Here is a 19,951-nt window from a genome sequence, read left to right on the forward strand (position 1 = left end):
TTCATGTAGTGAGTGTTTAACTGCTCACTGAAATACATTTGTTAGTCAAAACTGGAGAAATAGGGATCAAAAAGACAAATGCAATTCAATACTATCAAGTGGAAGTATTTCAGCTTTTGCAAAGCATTTCAACTTTATATTTACACCAATAGAGCTAACAATTAGGAAAGAGATTGTGAAGTTGTGGTGGCTAGTTTAAGGAAAATGACAACCCAGGATATAGCAACTACGAGAAAGATAAATTACATATTGAGAACCATATGGAAAAGAAGTTAAAATAAAACAGCCATAACACCTGAAAATCTCTGGAGCACTTGAAATTCAGTTCTAGTCACCACACCTGAAAATGGTACAGAAAAGAGCAACCAACATGAGGGAGCTGCAGTGACTCCCCTATGAGTAAGGTTACAATATTTGGAGCTGTTTAATTTAGAAAAAAAACTGAGTAATAGTGGACAGAATAGAGATGAATAGAAGTATGCACAGTAAGGAGAGAGTGATAGTATGCTGAGTGGTGGTAGATTCAGGGAAAAAAGAAAAGGAAGTACATCTTCACAGCATACTGCATTCACTTGTAACATTTCCTGCTACATAATGTAGTGATGGCTGCCAAATTGGAGGCCTTTAAAAGGGGACTAGACACATTCACAGATAAGATAATCTATCCAGTGGCTATTACTGCCAGTATCAAAGGCAGAATAGTTCTTAAAAAAAGGTTCTAAGGGGTATTAGAAGCTATGTGGGTTGCACACGTCTTGTTTCTGGGCTTTCCATGCATTTCTGGGCCATTTGGGAACAGAATGGTGGACTAATTGGGCCTTTGGTCTGATCCAGCACAGTTATTCATATGTTCTCACTCTACATTATGAATTTATACATCTGTGGCTGTTTCTAAGCCACTGAACAAGAAACATTTTCAAGAAGTGATAAGTAAAAAGGAAGTTATTAGAGACTCATCTTAGAAAAACAGGGAATATTTGAAAATAATGGCCAGTCCTTTATTATTATCCTCTCATTCTGCTCAGCCATAACAAGAGGTTCTCACCTTGGAACGGTCAGGGTCACAAAAATCCAATAAGGTGTCACAGACATGATAGCCCAGAGTTTTGAGATCTTCAGAGGTAAAATGAGAATTACTTTTACTGCCTGAGAAAGATAAACACATACACAGTTCTTCAATATTTAGCAAATGATGAACAGCATCTCTCTATCAGGTACAGAACTTTACTTTGCTACTAGTACCCACTGTCACCATGACAAGAAGCTAGCTATGCTATTCAGCACACCATGCTATTTAGATCATCGAAAACAATCCTGAGACAATTCCTATAAATACACTTCTCTCTTTCTCTTCTTTTCTCACTTATTAATGCTTCTGAGAAAGTGAGACTTTACCCACCAAACAGTATTATCTGTCTCTTATTTTGCTGCCTTTGTTTTAGCAAAGGCTTGTGGGAGTATTATTTCCAAAATAAATGGAAAGGCTCTAAAGCTCTTAGCAGTGTAACTTGAAACATCACCACCTTTTTTTTTTTTTGAAATATACCAATGGTCCGATCTTGGACACAGACAGGCACTTACCCAGTGTTGATCCACTAAATGTAGATTCCATAGTGTAACTATTCAGTATTCCCATTCTCCACATCACAACCCGTCCTGTGCCTTCTTTACACTTTTGGACCTGAAACTTACAGCTGTTGAAAGAAAACTGAATAATATCCATATTGGTCAGTTCAGAATTTGTTCTTAGAGCCAATTTATTTTTAGGATAAGTGTATAATATTTTCTTTTTAGCTGGGCATGATAGTGTGTAAATTAGACACTTGGCATATATTTTGCTTATAAATCTTTCCAGAAGCATGGCCAGGACAAGATCTCCTCTGTCTGAGGCAAGATGCAAAGTGTCTCTTCCCCAACACTGAGTAGGGATGTCCCCCCAACAACTGCAAATGTACACAAGAGTACACACACTTGCAGAGGTGACACAACCAACCAGCTCCTCTCCAGGAGAAGGGTGTCAATGGCAATTTTGCACCCACTCTACCATGGGGGGAGGAGGAGGAGGAGGGGAAGACAGGGGACACAGGAGAACTGGCTCTACTATCCCCTTGCAAGAACCAAGAGGTAGTGGTGGCATGAAGCTGGCTACTTGTAAAATGTGTTATGCCCAGGGATCCTGGCAGTAAAGACACTGTGGGACAGAGGATTCAGAAAATCACCTGTGCTTTGGCACAGGGTACTTCCCCAATCAAACCTTCCAGAGTGCTTGTGCTCCCATAACCCCTGAAAGCAGGGCATTCAAAAACATTTAGTTTCCATACCACCACTACTGTCTTTCCCTCTTACTTTCATAGTAAGGAGGATGCAGAGCTGATGCAACTACTTGTCTCTCTTCCTGCAGAGAGTTTTCAGGGAGCTCTTCAAAAGGTGCTCTGTAAAACAGAATGGGCTCTCTTGGCAAGGGGGGGATGATCCTCCCTGTATGCTACCATCTGTGGCAGCTGCCTCATTGGGCCTCATGATACTGCTGGCTCTAACCAGAACGAATGGCTCCCACTACCTCTAGAATTAGTGTCCCTGATTATTATGGGGTTTTCTACTATCAGCTATGCTTTGATCCTGCCTATGCATAAGAAACTCTGGGACTGGCAGGGAAACACAGATTATTCTGTCTCTTTCAAAGTACTAACTGTACAATCTCTCTGTTTTAGTGAAAAACCTGGACCAGCAACTTGCTGTTCAAAATGTTGTCCATTCAGCTCTAAAATTTTTCTAACAGTAAATTTCACAATATATGGGCAATAACATGAAAATAAATCTGATAAACATTTTCAAACATGACTGAAAACACAGCTTCAGAGTAATGGGGTTTCAGGCTGTGCCAGTAGAGAAGAATCTGGTTCTCTGGATTCCAATAAAGAGTACTCTTCACCAATCTTCCCATACCCTACTGGGGCTCTGCCTGATATTTAGCTGAAATTATTTCCTAGTCAATACCAACTAAATGTGTATATTCATTAATCTGGACAAAGTGTTTCAGCTAATTGCATATTAGAATGAACGATGATTTGCCTATTGCCTACATTCAGGCCTCACCTTGTCAGGAATATTCTTACTCAGCATTAGAGGAAAGATCCGTTCATGGAGTAACTGTTCTTGTGTATTTTTGTTGTTACAGCCATACATGAAAATATTATTCTTCCGGCTGTGCCCATGAAAGTCACAATACAGCAGAATTTCACGTTCCTCAAGGACTCTTGCAGAGAAGGGGACAAAGAAACCAGGAGCCATTTAAGCATATAAATGGGCAGCCAGTTGCACACAAACAACCAGGCAGTGCTATTTCTTTCTTGCTGATGTGGAAATTCAAGCAGTTGGGATGAGCCAGATGAAAATTCCTTAGTGATTGAAAATCTTTAAGATAGGTCTCTAGTTAATTTTGATAAATGAGCAGGTGAATTCTATAGTCCCAGTATACCAGTGATCATTATTATTAAGGCTAATGCTGGCATAATGTCATTTCAATTTCATGTAGTCCAAGTAACAAAGAAAGTGCAACAGCTATAGAAACAGCACAGCAACACTGGCAGACACTCATACAACTTCACTGTTCATGTGTATCACCCCTTTCATTTGCCATATGTGAAATCCCAAATCAACACATCCTTCTGGCATAACAATCATGTCACCTTATACACAGAGTACAATTATATTTATGAGAATCCTGCATAGATTGGGGAACTAACTTTTTAGAACACACCCACACACTGACAGAGCATGTGGTCTGGGCTCTAATCAGTTAGCCATGCATATTCTCAGGATATTGCCTTCTATTTCCTCCTTGCCCGACAAGTTTTGTGTTTCCCCTCTCTCCCAATCATTAATCATCCCTTACCCACAGAGAATGTCCAATCCTGACTGGGTTATTTCTGATTCATCACACCATAAGGTTCTTTTTCTAAAGGTTTTGTGTACTTCAGGGAATATCAGGGTTTCCCCAAGTGTACTGATACTTTCCCTTTATGCATGTACGGCACAATTTCAGCCATATAAAGATTCACACTTGGAGAATGAATGTGCAGATTACTATGTCAGTAACTTAAAATAAATCAAAGCTTGCTCACACATTATACACCATTTAAAGGGTGATGCTCATATATCAGAATGAGGTTGCTTAATGGTTAAGATGCCAATTCTGACGATCAGAAGATCAGAATGTTGGCATTTCGAAGCCCAAGTACCATGTGATGGGGTGAGGTCCTGTCACTAGTCCCAGCTTCTGCCAACCTAGCAGTTCAAAAGCATGCAAATGCAAGTATATAAATAGGTACCACTTCAGTAGGAAAGTAAGAGCGTTCTGTAAAGTCGTGCTGGCCACATGACCACAGAGTCGTCTTTGGGCAACGCTGGCTCTTTGGCTTAGTAACAGAGATGAGCACCACCCTACAGTCGGTTATGACTAGATATTCATGTCAAGGAAAAACCTTTACCTTTATTCTCATATATATACAGTTGCTTGCGCTTTCTTGATTCCCTTTATGCCCTATATTTCACTGGTTCTTCCATAGGTTTCATAATGCAATTGCCTGTCTTATTCACTTGGCTCCAATTTGTAACTTCCTTCCCCCCCACCAATTCTTTTCTTTTTTCTTATCAAATAAAATTCACTCAGGAAAGAAAAACAGAACATCTGCACAATGTCTTTGGCCTGACAGTGCCAGGAGGAGTATGTCTGGATGGAAGGACCCAGTGCCAGCTCTCATTCCAGCTGTCCAATTGTGCCTCTGTTTTTCTTCTCTTTCCTGAAGTACTTCAGAGATTACTCCATTGCTATTCTATCTAGCTAGCTAGCTATATATTGTTCCTGAGTTACATCATCACAAACCATGGCTTTCAGTATCTACTCTCTTGATGATATCTTATTGTTTCTCTCTGTCTTAGGAACTTCTCTCTCTGCTGACCCCACATCTCCAAAATGTGGAGCTCTGAAATTTCAGCTTGCATGACTATCATCCCAAGTTTGATATGCCCCAGAACCAAGGTTTTCATCTTTCCTGTCTAGCCCTCCTCAGTTCATTTATTCTCCTTTTGTCTATTGAAAATACAATTCACATAGCTGATGATCAGGCATAAAATCTTGGACTTCTCTTTGACTCTGCTCTCTTCCCTTCTGCTCTCTCACTCTTGGAAGATGAACTGAAGCACTTGGACCGGGCTCTACTGGTTATTCCAGCTCAGACAACAGAAGGGTGGCCAGGCCCAGGAAACCCCAGAGAAGTGAAGACAAGCAGCCACCCAAAGGGAAGGTATTTTTACCATACATCAAAGGAGTCACAGACAGAATAGGCAAAGTGGTGAGGAAGTACAAACTTCAAATGGTTTACAAATCGACAAAGAAAATTCAGCAAACGCTTCACTCAACCAAGGACCAGAGAGACCCTCTCACAGCTGCAGGAGTTTACCGCATACCATGCAGCTGCGGACAAGTCTACATAGGGACCACCAAACGCAGTGTGCAAACAAGAATCAAGGAACACGAGAGACACTGCAGACTGGGCCATCCAGAAAAATCAGCAGTAGCAGAGCATGCCACAAACCATCCTGGGCATAAAATACTGTTTGAAAACACTGAAATCCTGGACCATGCCAACCACTATCATGTCAGGATGCACAGGGAAGCCACTGAAATCCACAAACATCTGGATAATTTCAACCGGAAAGAAGAAACCCTTAAAGTGAACAAAATTTGGCTACCAGTCCTAAGGAATAGCAAAATAAGGACTCAGCAAATGCAAATGGGAAACCATTCAGAGTCAGGGACTTTCCCAGCAGATAACTGATCACCAATTAGCAGATATTAATCCTCTTTTGCATTAGCCTCCCAGCCTGAGGCCGGCCATCAACACAGAACAATACACATGCAAATCACTCCTGCATTCCCAGACTCACACAGTATATATACACCCAATTTTTCCAGGCAAAGCATTCTCTGAAGATGCCAGCCACAGATGCTGGCGAAAAGCCAGGAAGAAAATTTTCTAGAACATGGCCACATAGCCCGAAAAAACCATCATGCTGCTAACTTTCTTTCAGTTAGTCTCAAGGTGCTACAAGATCTCTTTACATTCTATAATTTCCCTAATTATCTCTCTTCTCCTCTGAAACCTTCCAGCCTATTTCACCAATGCAATTTTTAAAATTTTTATTTAGAGTATTTATACCCCATTCTACAGCCATAAAGGCTCTCAGAACAGTTTACAGATTACTAATTTGTAAACTTTGAGGACAGGAAAATGTCAATCTAAAAAGACATGATACAAAAGGAGAAGTGAATGGCAGTGCGGAAGGGGATCAAAACCAGCAAATACTGCTGGTTCTTCATTCTCCAAGGGCAGGGCAGTGGCTTAAAGTCAATACTCCTACTTATATAAATTAAACAAATGTTCAGAACCTATACTAATGGAAATTAAATATATCAGTTACTATGTACATGCAAATTTCTTCGCTAAAGTTCCAAAATACGGCATTATGACCATACAGGTCTGAATCCCATTCCTTCAGGTGCTAAGATTGAATTCATAAAATATTCTGTCACTGAAGTGAACCAACGACTGGGCCACACAGTATACAGAAAACCTATACACACGGACAGATACTACTTCCACAAAAATTCCAACCATCACCCTGGACAAAAAAGGAGCACAATAAAAACACTGGTAGACTGCACAAAAAGGATCTGCGAACCCCACTGGAAGATGAATTGAAGCATCTAAACTGGGCTCTACAGGCCAATGGTTACACTGGCTCAGTCATCAGAAGAGCCACCAGATCCAGAAAAAAAACACAGGAGTAAGGATAAACAACTTCCCAAAGGGAAGGTATTTTTACCATACATTAAAGGAAAAATGGACAGAATGGGGAAACTGATGAGGAAACACAATCTCCAAATGATCTACAGATAGACCAGGAAAATCTAGCAAATGCTGCGCTCAATGAAGAACAGGAGAGACCCTCTCATGGCTGCAGGGGTTTACCGCATACCAAGCAACTGTGAACAAGTCCACATAGTGACCACCAAACGCAGCATCTAAAGGAACACGAGAGACACTGAAGACTGGGCCAACCAGAAAAATCAGCAGTAGCAGAACATGTTATAAGCCAACCAGGGCACAGAATGCTACTTGAAAACACCGAAATTCTGGTCCATGGCAACAACTACCAGGTCAGAATGCACAGAGAGGCCACTGAAATCCACAAACACCTGGACAACTTCAACAAGAAAGAGGAAATGGTTAAAGCAAACTAAGTCTGGCTACCAGTCCTGAAAAACACCAAAATCAAGGCTCAGCACAAGCAAATGAACACCACCCAGGGTCAGGGGGTTTCCCCGCACACAATGGGTTACCAATTACACAGACACAAATCTCCCTTGCATATCTCCCCCCCCACAACACATTCCAGGCTGTGCCATTCAACACTGTACAACACACAAACTAACTCCACCATTAACATGTAAACCACTTCTTATCACACAAGGGTCCCACAGGTATATATACTCCACACACCTCCATGTCACCATGGAAGATGCCAGCCAGATGAAGACAAAACGTCAGGAATAAATTCTTCCAAAACGCAGCCCAAAAAATCCACAGAAAACTATTCTGTCACTCACCTTTTGATCATGGCCCGAGTGTGCCAAATGCATGGAAATGATTCCTTTAATAGTGTCCTGTAGTTACGGTTCAAGTCCCTTCCTGCCAGTGAGCATCGGTAATTTCCCACAATTACCCCATCTGGATTTAACATGGGCACAACCTTGAATATGAAGAGATCCCTGAGGAGCTGAGCATCAGGGGCATCACTTAGGATGAAATCTAGGAAGCCTCTCATCACCCAGGAACTGTTTGTCTCTCCAGGATGGACCCTGGCACTTAGTACAATAGCCTTCTTTGCAGCAGCAGCAACAGCACTTTTGGATGGATTGGTAATAGTGAGAAGGTATACTATGTTCCCAGCCAGACTGTTGCACAGTGGGCGTAGTTTGCAATACTGAGAACTTACTGGATTGTTTATCAAAGTCAAGAGGTAGCGCTGTAGATCTGAGTAGGTGTAGGGATAGAAGTGAGCAAAATAGCATGTGTCATGGCTGTGTGGAAAAGACACAGTCCAGGTGAGGCAATACAGGGTCTGACCATCCTCTGTGTTATATTTATAATATTTGATGTCACTACCCTCTCTCCTCCAGCCAACACTATGTGACCGAGCATCCTTCTGAGAATATAGGAGAGGCTTCATCCCCATATTGTACAGACTCTTGGCTTTCATCAGATTAACAATAGTAAAGCGATAGGTAACATCCTTTCTAGTATTTTGCACTCTGAAGTAATACCACTGTGTGTGCTTGCTAGTATAGAGATCGGTCCGCAATGTGAGTTCATATTCATATTTGCCTCTGAAATATAGAATACAGGAAAAGAAAAATCCATTAGTAGCTAGCAGCAACCTCCTCTACAGAGAACCACTACGTAGAAAAACACCTACAGGCATAACTTTACTTGACTGATGAAAAGCAGCAGGGTAGGTGCTGGTAAGGGTTCCTATCAGAGTCATATGAAAAGAAATACCAAGTATTCAGGTGATCTTATTCCAACCACCGAGAAAGCAAAAGTGACCACATTTTTTGGCCCATCTGTTTCAAGCCTACATCTCCTGCTATTCTAAGCAAGTGTGCAAGCATGTTTACACATCTGTCACTTCCAACAAGCTACTGTGGGACACGAAATGGAGCATCACATCATCCCATGCTTGGGGTCAGAATGGTTGAACCTGGACAACTTCAACAAGAAAGAGGAAACATTCACTGCAAGAGCTTCATATGTACTCATGGTTCAACTAGGAAAGCTACTGTTATCACAAATAAAAATAAAACTCTTGCATATGCTATTTTTTATATATAGCAAATATTGTTAAAATATAATCAAACTTACAGAAGTTAAATGGCAAGAAAATGCCAAATAAGTAAATGCTGCTTATCAAATTCTGCTAATATTCAAGTATTTTACATGCAAGGTATCTGAAAACAAGATGGACAATTTTTTATCCATGTATAGCATTAATTTTATTAATGAAATATTTAGTACAAGAATTAATATGGCACATATCTGGCAGATTCTGGGAACCGAACTGAGCACATCTTCATATACACACATTTCTGAAAGTGCTAGTGATTTAGGAAACTAGCATTTATGGTTCTATGATGCTGAAAATAGGATTACATGCTGAATTGGCAGTATATACTGAGGTGAATTCCAGAGGAAATAACTGTTGTCGTAAACTTGAATAACAAGTTTTGTGGCACTATAGAGACTGAACCTGTATGCACAATAGTTCTTCTACCATTGATCTGTGGCACTGTTTTAAAGGAACCAGGGCTTCCCTGATCAGTGCTACACTAGGTAAGGGAACAGCAGCAATTGTGTACCACCTTCACTGCTCAAGAACCACTGAGTCTGTAGGATATTAACAGGTATTCATAAATTTAATTCAATCCATGAGCTATTCTGACATTTTTGTTTATATAAACTTCAGGTCTCTTCCAGTAACATACATCATTATATCTGGAGATTCATGGGTCTCTGATGAATTGAGGGAAATCACTGATTAACTGGTGGTAATACACTGCTTCTGGTAGGATGCTAATGGCAAATAATATATTTTAGGCCTCATACAGACAGGCCAAAATAAAGCTGCTTCGGGTCACTTTGGAGGTATGCTATTTAAATGATGCATATGTCCTAAGAGTCCAGAAGCCAGCCAAAGCCATGCTGAAGTCCTAAGAACTGGAGCACAGCTTTAATGCAGCTTCCAGACTCTTGGGATGCATGCATCATTTAAATAGCATACCTCCAAAGTGACCTGAAGCAGCTTTATTTTGGCCTGTCTGTATGGGGCCATTGTAATGGAAATACAGGCCACACTACCAGTGTAGTAAAATGGTTAGAATAATGATAATTTGGACTGAGGCTTCGAAGATCCAAGTTCACATACAAGTCATGAAATTTACTGGCCTTGGCATGTCACTCTCAGCCTACTTCACATGGTTTGGAGGATAAACTGGTTGAGAACAGTCATATATGCCATCTTGAGTTCACTGAAGGATAAATGTAACTTATTTTTCACTAAATATCTGTTAGTCTTTAAGGTGCTGCAGTATGGTTTTTGTGTATATAATCAGGGAGTTTATCATGTTGTCCACATTTGTCTCTTTCTATAGAACTACCAGAATGAAAGGTCTTGAGAATAAATTTAAAATAACTTATAACATTGCATTTAGCATTTAAATACAAATTGGTAATAAAATATTTGGGAAACAATATACTAAAATCTGTTTGGCTTGTCAAAGAATTGCATTAGCTGGATATGCAGCTCTTACAAGATCTGAGGCATCTACCACAGACATACTAGTACAGTGGGTCCTTGGTATCCACTGGGGTTTGGTTCCAGGACCCCCCATGGATACTAAACTCTGTGGATGCTCAAGTCCTATTATATACAACGGAGTAGTAAAATGGTGTCCCATGTAAAAATGGCAAAATCAAGGTTGGATTTTTGGAATTTATTTTTTGGGGAACATTATTAAGTTTTGGATGGTGAAATCTGTAGGTGCAGAATTCATAGCAGGGCCAACTGTGCTATAAAAAGCCATATGAGATGTCTGGAAAGGCAGTGTGGTGTAGTAGTTTAAGCACTGGATTATGACTGGATATCAGGTTCAATTCCCTGCCCAGCCACAGAAACTGACTGTGTGACCTTGGGGTGAGTCCCCCCAGTTCCAGAAAATGCCATGGTAGGTTCACTTTAGGGTTGCCATATGTCATAAATGACTTGAAGGCACACAACATTGAGGTGTCTACACAAGAACATAATACAAGTCAAGACAACTGTCAATGGCTCATCCTAAATGCTTTTGTCTCAATTAGTCCCCGATAGCTCTCTATTCCCATATTTCCCAGTTTTACTCACACCCTGACAGCTTTCTGGAGATTCCCACTTTCAAAGCGTGACTCAAATAACAACATGGTGTCTTCTGGGTCTCTTAAACAGTGTGCAGCTGGCTTGATGGATTCTCTTGACCCTCCAACTCGGGAACCAGTGAAACAGGTACCCTTGGTTGCTGTAGAACAAGAGGTACAACACAGAATTGCAGATCTTGCTCTCAGTAATTACGTTTGTACTGTATACCAATTCTGCAAAATCCATATTCACAAACACTGAGTTCTCCTTAACAAAGATCACCAAACATCTGTAGCAGGCAAAGACAGGGATTTCAATTTGGCTTTCCACATGCTTTTTGTTAACTAGGCAAAACTAAAAACACTGTTAGCGTGTGTGTGTGTGTGTCCTTTCTGCTGGTGACTGTTGCAGCATATCCAACTAAGGCAAAATACCTGGATGCATCATTGCTGATACCCTTGCTCTCCAACAACCCAGAAATTGTTGCATTAGGGAAGGATTGTGAAGCTCACAAGATGGGATGGGGAGATATTATTGGGAGATATAAATATGAAGACCATATTTTAATTTACCAATGTATGTTTATGTGTCATAGGGAGTTCTCTGCTATTTCTCATCTGATCTCCAAATCTCCAAGGACTATTCCACCCAAACCTCACTTACACTCATTTAGGGGTAGAACAGACAGGCAGGGAAAAGTGGTGTGAACCTGCATTTTTCTAGCAGTGGTTCAAAATCCCGCTGTCGCACCAGCTGCTCCTAAGGCGGCCTGAATGTACATAGCCTGATTGGATAATTTTTTTGGTCACCTCCCTACTATGCATGTGCACTGCCTGTTACTTAGATGCCATCCTGTTGGATGGCCACCCCTTTGATTGGCCACATATTTGTACCTGCAATTCTTCACCGTTACAGAGCATTACAACATCCGTGTGACCAGTAAAACACTGGCAAAGCATAATCATGCCCCCCCCTACATGCCCCCTTCACCCTATGACCCCTCTTGGACTGTCTAGTTTTTGTATGTTGTAATTACACTCATCCCTCCATATTTGTGGCTTTGATATTTGCAGATTTGATTATTCGCTTATTTGATTAATATGTTCTCTCTAGGAATATCTAGGTACTCCAGTGCAACTCTATGGCCAACTTTAACTAAAAGTTGCACTGAAGGACCTAGGGAGTCCTAGACAGAATACTCTACTAGACATTTGTAGCTCCTCCAGTGCAGTTCTATGGACAGTGTCTGTTGGACGTTGACCAGAGTTGCACTGGAAGATCTAGAGATTTCTTGAGAGGTGTCCTCTCAGGTAAAAACATGGTGTTTTTGTTATTTAAAGTTTTTCCATATTCACAGGGGTCTTGTGCCCCTAACCCTTGCAAAAATGGAGGGAGAAGTGTATATTCATTGGAGGTGTCACACTTTCACTTTTTGCATTGCCGCCAGGCTCTGTCCTTTTTAAATGCGCACCTGCACTGGTGTGTTTATATGATTCTTTAGGGTTAGGTTAGAATGGATCGTTCCTTTAAAACTGTTCTGGTGCCGAAGCGTTTATACACAGGGTCAAAGGTGTGCATTTTCTGGGCTAAGTTGGAATATCCTGGGTTCTTTTTGCTATGGTTTTTAGCCCTGGAGCACAGCTTCAATCTGGTTTCTGCCCGCTTTCGAGGTGTGTGTCATCTAAAACGCCCCAGCTTCTAAGCAGTTTGAAACAACTTTATTTGGCCTGTCTGTTTCACCCCTTATAAAATCAAGAATATTTTTTGGTAGTCCTGCTTTGCTTCCAAACTGTTAGGTACAGAGCCACTTCCATTCAGTGTTTCAGTATTTATAATCAATTCAGGGTTGTTTAAAAATAAAATTGAAGGTTAACTTCAGGGTTTACATTTTGCAGGTTTGTACTGTTCACTGGAATAGACCTTCTATATTATTTAGAATGTAATGTCAGCCTCTCTATGCAAAATACCTGGATTTATAGAATAGACAACAGTTCCATAATCTTCTCCCACTACATCAGGTGCATATTCATTTCCTGTTGGCTGATAGAAAGGTTCTGGTTCAGGGGGAACCCACTCTAACAAAATACACAATGACATCATCATCATCATCATCATCATCATCATCAGTTTCCAGTTAAATTTATTCAAGCAAAATATTATTCCTAATCCAAGATTAAGATTACCAATATGATGGATAGCGTCCTCAACTACTTCACACTCTATTGGCCAGAGTGGTGCCAAGACTGAATCCTTGCCACTGGGGAGAGAAGAAAGATTCCGAGGCTCTCGTAAGCGCAAAACACAAGGACCCTCTGGATGGTCAAGTAAAAGTTGCTTGCTCTTAAGAAGTGCAGCCTCTGGCATAACTGAACCTGTCAACAAGGAAAAAAAGGAAGTTTTTAAAATTGTTTTGCAGATGTGCAGGCAGCTTTAAGGACTTAAGGATACATTCATTTGCAGTAAGTCAGTTTCTTCCTCACATGAAACTTACAGCATACTTACAGAGTAGGTTCTTGTCTGAATTGTGTTTTGTTTTACCTCTCTCGTTGAAGCTGCCTGGTTTCAACACATGGTGAGAGCTATCCTCTCTGCTCTCTGGAGGTGTTTTTATCTGATCTGAGAAGAAACATTGTTAGTATTATTGTGGTAACCTATTGCATGCACCATTTAGAACTTAATAATTTTATCTGAACTAATGGAAATAAAATCTCTTGCTGCACTCATGTTAACTATGACATTACTACCATAAAATGTGAGAAAGAGTATTTTAAAATTAACACTTCATAGAAAACTGGTGGTGTTGTGTGTGGGATGTACCATTAATGGAAAAGTTGGTTGCAAGATCAAAAGTTCTAAAAAACGAGACATTTCATAAACCTTTCAAAGAGACCTGGTTCCCTTTCCTGGACTATGGCCCCATACAGACTGCCAAAATAAAGCTGCTTTGGGTCACTTTGGAGGTATGCTGTTTAAATGACACACACATCTTAAGAGTCCAGAAGCTGCACCAAAGCCACGCTTCAGTACTTAGGACTGGAGCGTGGCTTTGGCACGGCTTCCTGACTCTTAGGATGCATGCATCATTTAAACACCATGCCTCCAAAGTGACCTGAAGCAGTTTTATTTTGGCCTGTCTGTATGGGGCCATAGTCCAGGAAAGGGAACCAGGTCTCTTTGAAAGGTTTATGAAATGTCTCGTTTTTCAGAACTTTTGCTCTTGGCCTGTCTGTATGGGGCCTAAGTTAACAACAACACCAATTGTCTGGACCCAACAGCTCATCACTTGGGTTTCTGAAAGGCCATAAGAGGTTTCAAAACAGATTCGTTCTCCAAAACAGTAACAGAAGATCTTTAATTTCTCCTTCTAACTTTTATTTTGGCATTTGAAGCACAGCTTCTACAGTTTGTTTTGTTGTTTGTTAGTGAAATTGCCAAGTTTGCTCTTATTTAATTCATGTATATTGTCTTGACTGAACTTCTACAATAAAATTACTTTATAAAAAAAACTAACACTGTACAACCAGGCCATACGTGTTCATGCCAGAAGTATAATGGATACGTTTACCTGTCAATGTCAGGACAAGGAGGGACTATAATATCAAATTAGGCAGACAGTGTCATTAACACTGTAATCCTAAATTTATTAGCTCAGAAGTAAACTTCAATGAAATCTGTATGACTTGCTTTACAATGGTTAGACTGAAATTATAGGGAAGCGAGAAATTCCTATATTTTATTATACCATTATACTAAATTATATTTTTTCTTCAGTATTGTAGGTGTAGTGTTTTTTTTAAAGGCAAATAGCATTTGCCTAACTGAACAAAAGGCAGAATATATATTTTGGGGGGGGGGGGGGGAGGCAGACAATTTTTTCTTCAGATAGCTGAACTTGCCAAAAATAATTCCTGAAATATCAACCAGTGAAGATGTACTGCAAACCTGCAAAGGTCATCTGGCAAAGTCAGGATGGCTTGTTATAGAACTCAACAAGCGGAATAAAACAGAACCATCAGATTGGAACTTGTGTTCTTACCTCTAAAATAGCCATAATACTGGAGATGCTGATACATGAACTTTTCATAGGGGTCTTTAAGCTGCTGTGAAAGAAAGAAAAATGTCTGAGTAGATATAAAGCTACTCATATATATATAAATAATATTTGACTTTGGCCATGGACAGCAATTTTATCTCATGCCACTGCTGCTCAGACCCTGGGCTTCTGGTATGATTCTTATTTATCAAAACCTTTATATAATTTATAAATACAAAGTAAAACGATGAAAATAAACTCTCTGGATATACCATGTTCCAACATGAAAAACTCCCCCCTCATTTACACCTCTAATGTCAGAATATTCTTGTTCCCCCGTCTTCATAAAAAAAAAATCCACCCCTCTCACCCCACACTGAGATCCTAGTTCTTCTATGATGCCACCAGGCTTCCTACCATTCAAGCACTGAAGCACAGAAGCTGAAAGTGACAGATGTCCTGCAGCTCATTAGACATGTGGATTGACTTTTATAGTGACTCACCAGCCCATCAGATGCTGGATCTGCTGGACACATGCTGCTGATCACACTGGCTCTGTTTAACACTCCTTACAGAGAACCAGAGGGAAAAGTTATTAGTCTTCTGCCGGGCAATAAAAGAAAAGTCTATAGATTCTCAGTCTCCTCTTATGCCAGTGGAGTGGTCGGATCACCCACAAATTATGTCTAGGATGAGAGAGATGCAGGAAGAAACTGTGGCAAAGCAATCATAAGTTAAAACTGGAAGAGGTGGGAGAGGAGAAATACATTGTACTTTTAAAAAGGCATTTAGCTGCCACTGTAGCACGGTGGTTTGAGTGCTGGACTACCGTTCTTCAGACCAGGGTTTAATTCCCAGCTCGGCTATGGAGATCTACTGAGTGGCCTTGGGCTAGTCACACTCTCTCAGTCTTAGGGGAAGGCAATGGGAAACCTGCTCCAGACAAATCTTGCCTGGAAAACCCCATGGTAGGGCAGGGTGACCGGATGTCATAATCGCAAAGGAAGCAAGTCACCACAAAATATAGGGCATTCAATAAAAATGTAGGGCATTACAAAATAAAGGCTTAAAACACTAATAAGAATATAAATTTATTTCATATGGTTTACTTACAGTCCTACTACATACACTGTATTTTATCACACACCCAACCATATGTTTCTGATGAACTTATCTTTGCTAAAATACCTTGTTGGCTTGTAATATTTATAGAGTTCTAAGCAAGACAAATGCTTAACATTGTACTTTCCCAGCAACAAACCCTTGACTGAATCTACATTTAAATTATCCTTTTTATTTGTCCATTCTGCCAAAATTAAGCACAGAACCCTTTCAACATTTGCACTGTTGTTGTTACTGTTGTGTGCCTTCAAATCATTTCTGACTTCGGGCAACCCTAAGGAGAACCTGTCTTGGGGTTTTCTTGGCAAGATTTATTCAGAGCAGGTTTGCTGTTGCCTTCCCGAGGCTGAGAGAGTGTGACTCGCCCAAAATGAAAGCTAAACACAGTCATGTAAATGTAAACCCATGCCTCTTAGGTCCAAAACACACTGCTTTAACTGTCCTGGTTCAGTGCTAGGGAATTCTGGGAACTGTGGTTCTGAGAGACATTTAGCCTTCTCTGGCAGAGAGCTCTGGTGCCACAATAAACTGCAATTCCCAGTGTTCCCTAGCACTGAAACAGAGTGGTTAAAGTGGTCTCAAACTGGATTATTTCTGCAGTGTGTTTTGGACCTTAGTCATGCTCAGAGTGGAGGACATGTCCTGGAGGAAAAGGAGGACGTCTAGTCACTCTGGTCTAAGGGTTGTCCTAAGTCGGAAACAACTTGGAAGGTACACAACAACAATAAAGTACGTAGAGAGATGTAGCACCCTTGAGAGTAAATGAAAGAAAGAAACTGGCAGCATGGGCTTTGCTATAGACTTCAGTCTGCTTCCACCAAATGCATCTGAGGAAATATGCTGCCAATTTCATGCTGCCAAAAGGAGATGCTATGCCTTTGTTGTTGTTCAGAGACACAGCAGTGTTAGTGTGTAGAATCAGTGTGTGGAGAGAGAGGCTTGTGGCACCTCTGAGACTCACTGGCAGAAAGAAGTTGGCAGCATGAGAGCTTTTGTAGGCTTCAGTCTACTTCCTCAGATGCACTGGAGGAAGCAGACTGTATAAGTCTATAGGAAAGCTCTCATGCTGCCAATTTCTTTCTCTCAGTGAATGATAGAATCCTAGCGTTGGAAGAGACCATCAGGGCCACCCAGCCTAGCCCCCTTCTGCCATGCAGGAACTCTCAGTCAAAGCATCCCCTGTGACAGATGGCCACCCAGCCTCTGCTTAAAGACCTGCAGGGAAGGAGACTCCGCCACTCTCCGAGGAAGGAGTGTGTTCCACTGTCGAACAACCCTGACTGTCAGGAGGTTCCTCCTGATGTTGAGGCGGAATCTCTTTTCCTGCAGCTTGCATCCATTGTTCTGGGTCCTGTTCTCTGGAGCAGCAGAAAACAAGCTCCCTCCTCCTCAGTATGGCAGAGTCCCAGAGGTGCCACAAGGCCTCTCCACAGACTGATTCTAGAGACTAACAGGCGATATCTCCGAACAGCAACAAAGGCAGGACGCCCCCTTTGGCACAGATCCAACGAACAGACCTCCAGGCTTCGACCCCACGAGCCTGAGAGGCTTCTATGGCGGCGGCGGCGGCGGCTTTTGCCACTGGAAGCAACTACCGCCCACGGAAGCGGCGCTCTCTACTGAGCCTCGTTAACGCGACAGACAGACAGACAGACAGGGAAGGAAGGGCCCCGCTGCTTCTCGCCAGGGAGAGCGGCCCCTATCCGGGCGCCAGGAGCCAGCCAACCCCTCTCCCTGCCTCTCTTCTGGGACACTCCGTATCCTAGCAACCCGCCACGCCGACCTGGTGGGTGGTGCGCGTTTGTTCATTGGCTGGCCGGGCGCGGAGTGGCAGCTGCGCCAGCCACTGCTGGGAGAGAGAGAGGGGCCCTTGGGAGCGCGCGAAGCCTGCGCCCCTTCCCCCCTCCTCTCCCTGCGCGCGCGCTGCCTCCTTTGGGCCTTCCGTCAGTTTGGCTAAAGGTTGGCCTTCCTGTTTAGTTCAATTCTTCGTACACTTGTCCCTCCGTATTCGCTGGGGTTAAGGGCACAAGGCCCCCCTGAATACGGAAACACCGGAAATAGCAAATACGCCATGTTTTTTTAACCTGAGAGGACACCTCTCTAGGAATCCCTGGGTCCTCCAGAGCAACTCTGTGGTCAGCAGACACTGCCCTAGGACTGCCCCGGAGGAGCTACGAAGGCCGAGTGCAGCCTGCTCTCTAGGGACCTCTGGGTCTTTCAGGGCGGCTTTCGGTTAAGGGGGACCATAGAGTTGCACTGGAGGACCTAGATGTTCCTAGAGAGGACATATTGATCAAATCCGTGAATAATCAAATCCGCAAAGATGGAGGGATGGGTGTGTTTACTTTTACTTCTATGACACCTTTCTTCCCCCTTCTCACAAAAAAAGGGGGGACCCAAGGCAATAAAAGATAAATAAACCATCACAATAGAAATCTTTAGTTGCGACCTTAGGCCAGAATGGGCTGCAGAAATAATAATAATAAATTTATATATATATATATATATCCCGCCTCCCTCCCCATGAGGACCGAGGCAGTGTGCAATATATGCATAAAAGTACAGCAACATAAAATACACCCATAGTCCCTCCCACCAACACAACAGTTGAAATCCCCTTAACAATGAAAATAACATTTTATTTATTTATTTATTTCCAATATTTATATCCTGCCTTTCTCTCGCAGTCCAAGGATTCAAGGCAGTTTACAATACGTTAAAAAAAAATACAAGGTTAACATTTTTGAATACAAAGGTTGAAAAATAAACACTACTGACAACTAATAATCTAACCTGAGGCCGCTTCAACTGCCCTGGCTCAATGCTAGAGCATGCTGGGAGCTGTAGTTCTGTCAGACATTGAGCTTTCTGTCAGAGACCCCTCTGTGGCCACAACAAACTACAATTCCCAAAAGCCCCTGGCACTCAGCTGGGGGGCAGTTAAAGCGGTTTCAAGATGGATTATTTCTGCGATGTCTTCCCAAACTTTGTGACATAACCCATACTCTCTCTCGCTTTGAAAACGAAACGAAACACATCGGAAAAAACAAAACTGAAAAAGAGTAGACTTCATAGGCATAGGCATGTGAAACCTGAATCAGTATGCAAAGGGATCTTGTAGCACACTGAAAATTCAAGACCAGGAAGGAATAAAAAGATGTTGGGTGCAATACACAGAAGAATTATACAAAAGAGATGACAGAATGAAGGACATAAGGAATGAACTCCAAATTCTAAAAAAACGAGGTAGAAGCTGCAACAAAAGAAATGGTGAAAAACAAATCACGAGGAACACATTGACAGAGTCAACTCTAGTGCTAACCAAGATATGTCAACAGATATGGAAAACAAAACGATGGCCAACAGTTTGGAAGCGATCAATATACATTTCCCATTCCCAAAAAGGGAGACAAGGAGACTGCTGCAACTATAGGACCATAGCCTGATCTCCCAAGCAAGCAAGCAAAATCATACTCAAAATTTTGCAATATAGACTCCAACCATAAATGGAGAGAGAAATCCCAGAGGTCCAAGCAGGATTCAGGAAAGGAAGAGACACTAGGGACCACACTGCAAACATACAATAGCTGATGGAGTGCACCAGGGAATTCCCAAAGAATGTCAGCAGATGCTTTATATAGGCTATAGCAAAGCCTTTGACGGCATAGATCATGAAAGGCTATGGAACGCCCTTAAAGACATGGGAGTGCCAACACATCTGATCATCCTGATGAGGAATCTATTCAGGACAAGAGGCCACTGTCAGAACAGAACACAGAGAAA

The 19,951-nt window shown here is 41.7% G+C and overlaps 1 protein-coding gene across 3 annotated transcripts in view; it reads right to left on the reverse strand.

Moving 5' to 3' along the window:
• The window catches only part of AGBL2 (AGBL carboxypeptidase 2), a 39,880-nt gene extending 22,881 nt beyond the window's left edge, over window positions 1–16,999 (reverse strand). For all 3 annotated transcript variants that reach the window (XM_089520520.1, XM_089520521.1, XM_089520522.1), the window contains exons 1-10: window positions 15,550–16,999; window positions 15,050–15,113; window positions 13,516–13,629; window positions 13,197–13,385; window positions 12,981–13,088; window positions 11,023–11,173; window positions 7,673–8,452; window positions 3,097–3,256; window positions 1,582–1,708; window positions 1,046–1,146 (exon numbers count right to left, since the gene is read on the reverse strand). In XM_089520520.1, the coding sequence (XP_089376646.1) occupies window positions 1,046–1,146; window positions 1,582–1,708; window positions 3,097–3,256; window positions 7,673–8,452; window positions 11,023–11,173; window positions 12,981–13,088; window positions 13,197–13,385; window positions 13,516–13,629; window positions 15,050–15,113; window positions 15,550–15,582 (1,827 nt within the window). In that variant the 5' untranslated portion in view covers window positions 15,583–16,999. The remainder of the gene's footprint in view (window positions 1–1,045; window positions 1,147–1,581; window positions 1,709–3,096; window positions 3,257–7,672; window positions 8,453–11,022; window positions 11,174–12,980; window positions 13,089–13,196; window positions 13,386–13,515; window positions 13,630–15,049; window positions 15,114–15,549) is intronic.
• Between the last annotated feature and the right edge of the window lie 2,952 nt (window positions 17,000–19,951).

Source organism: Sceloporus occidentalis, unplaced genomic scaffold (genome assembly GCF_023333645.1).
Source record: "Sceloporus occidentalis isolate IW3139 unplaced genomic scaffold, rSceOcc1.0.p SCAF_4, whole genome shotgun sequence".
NCBI classification, from domain to species: domain Eukaryota; kingdom Metazoa; phylum Chordata; class Lepidosauria; order Squamata; family Phrynosomatidae; genus Sceloporus; species Sceloporus occidentalis.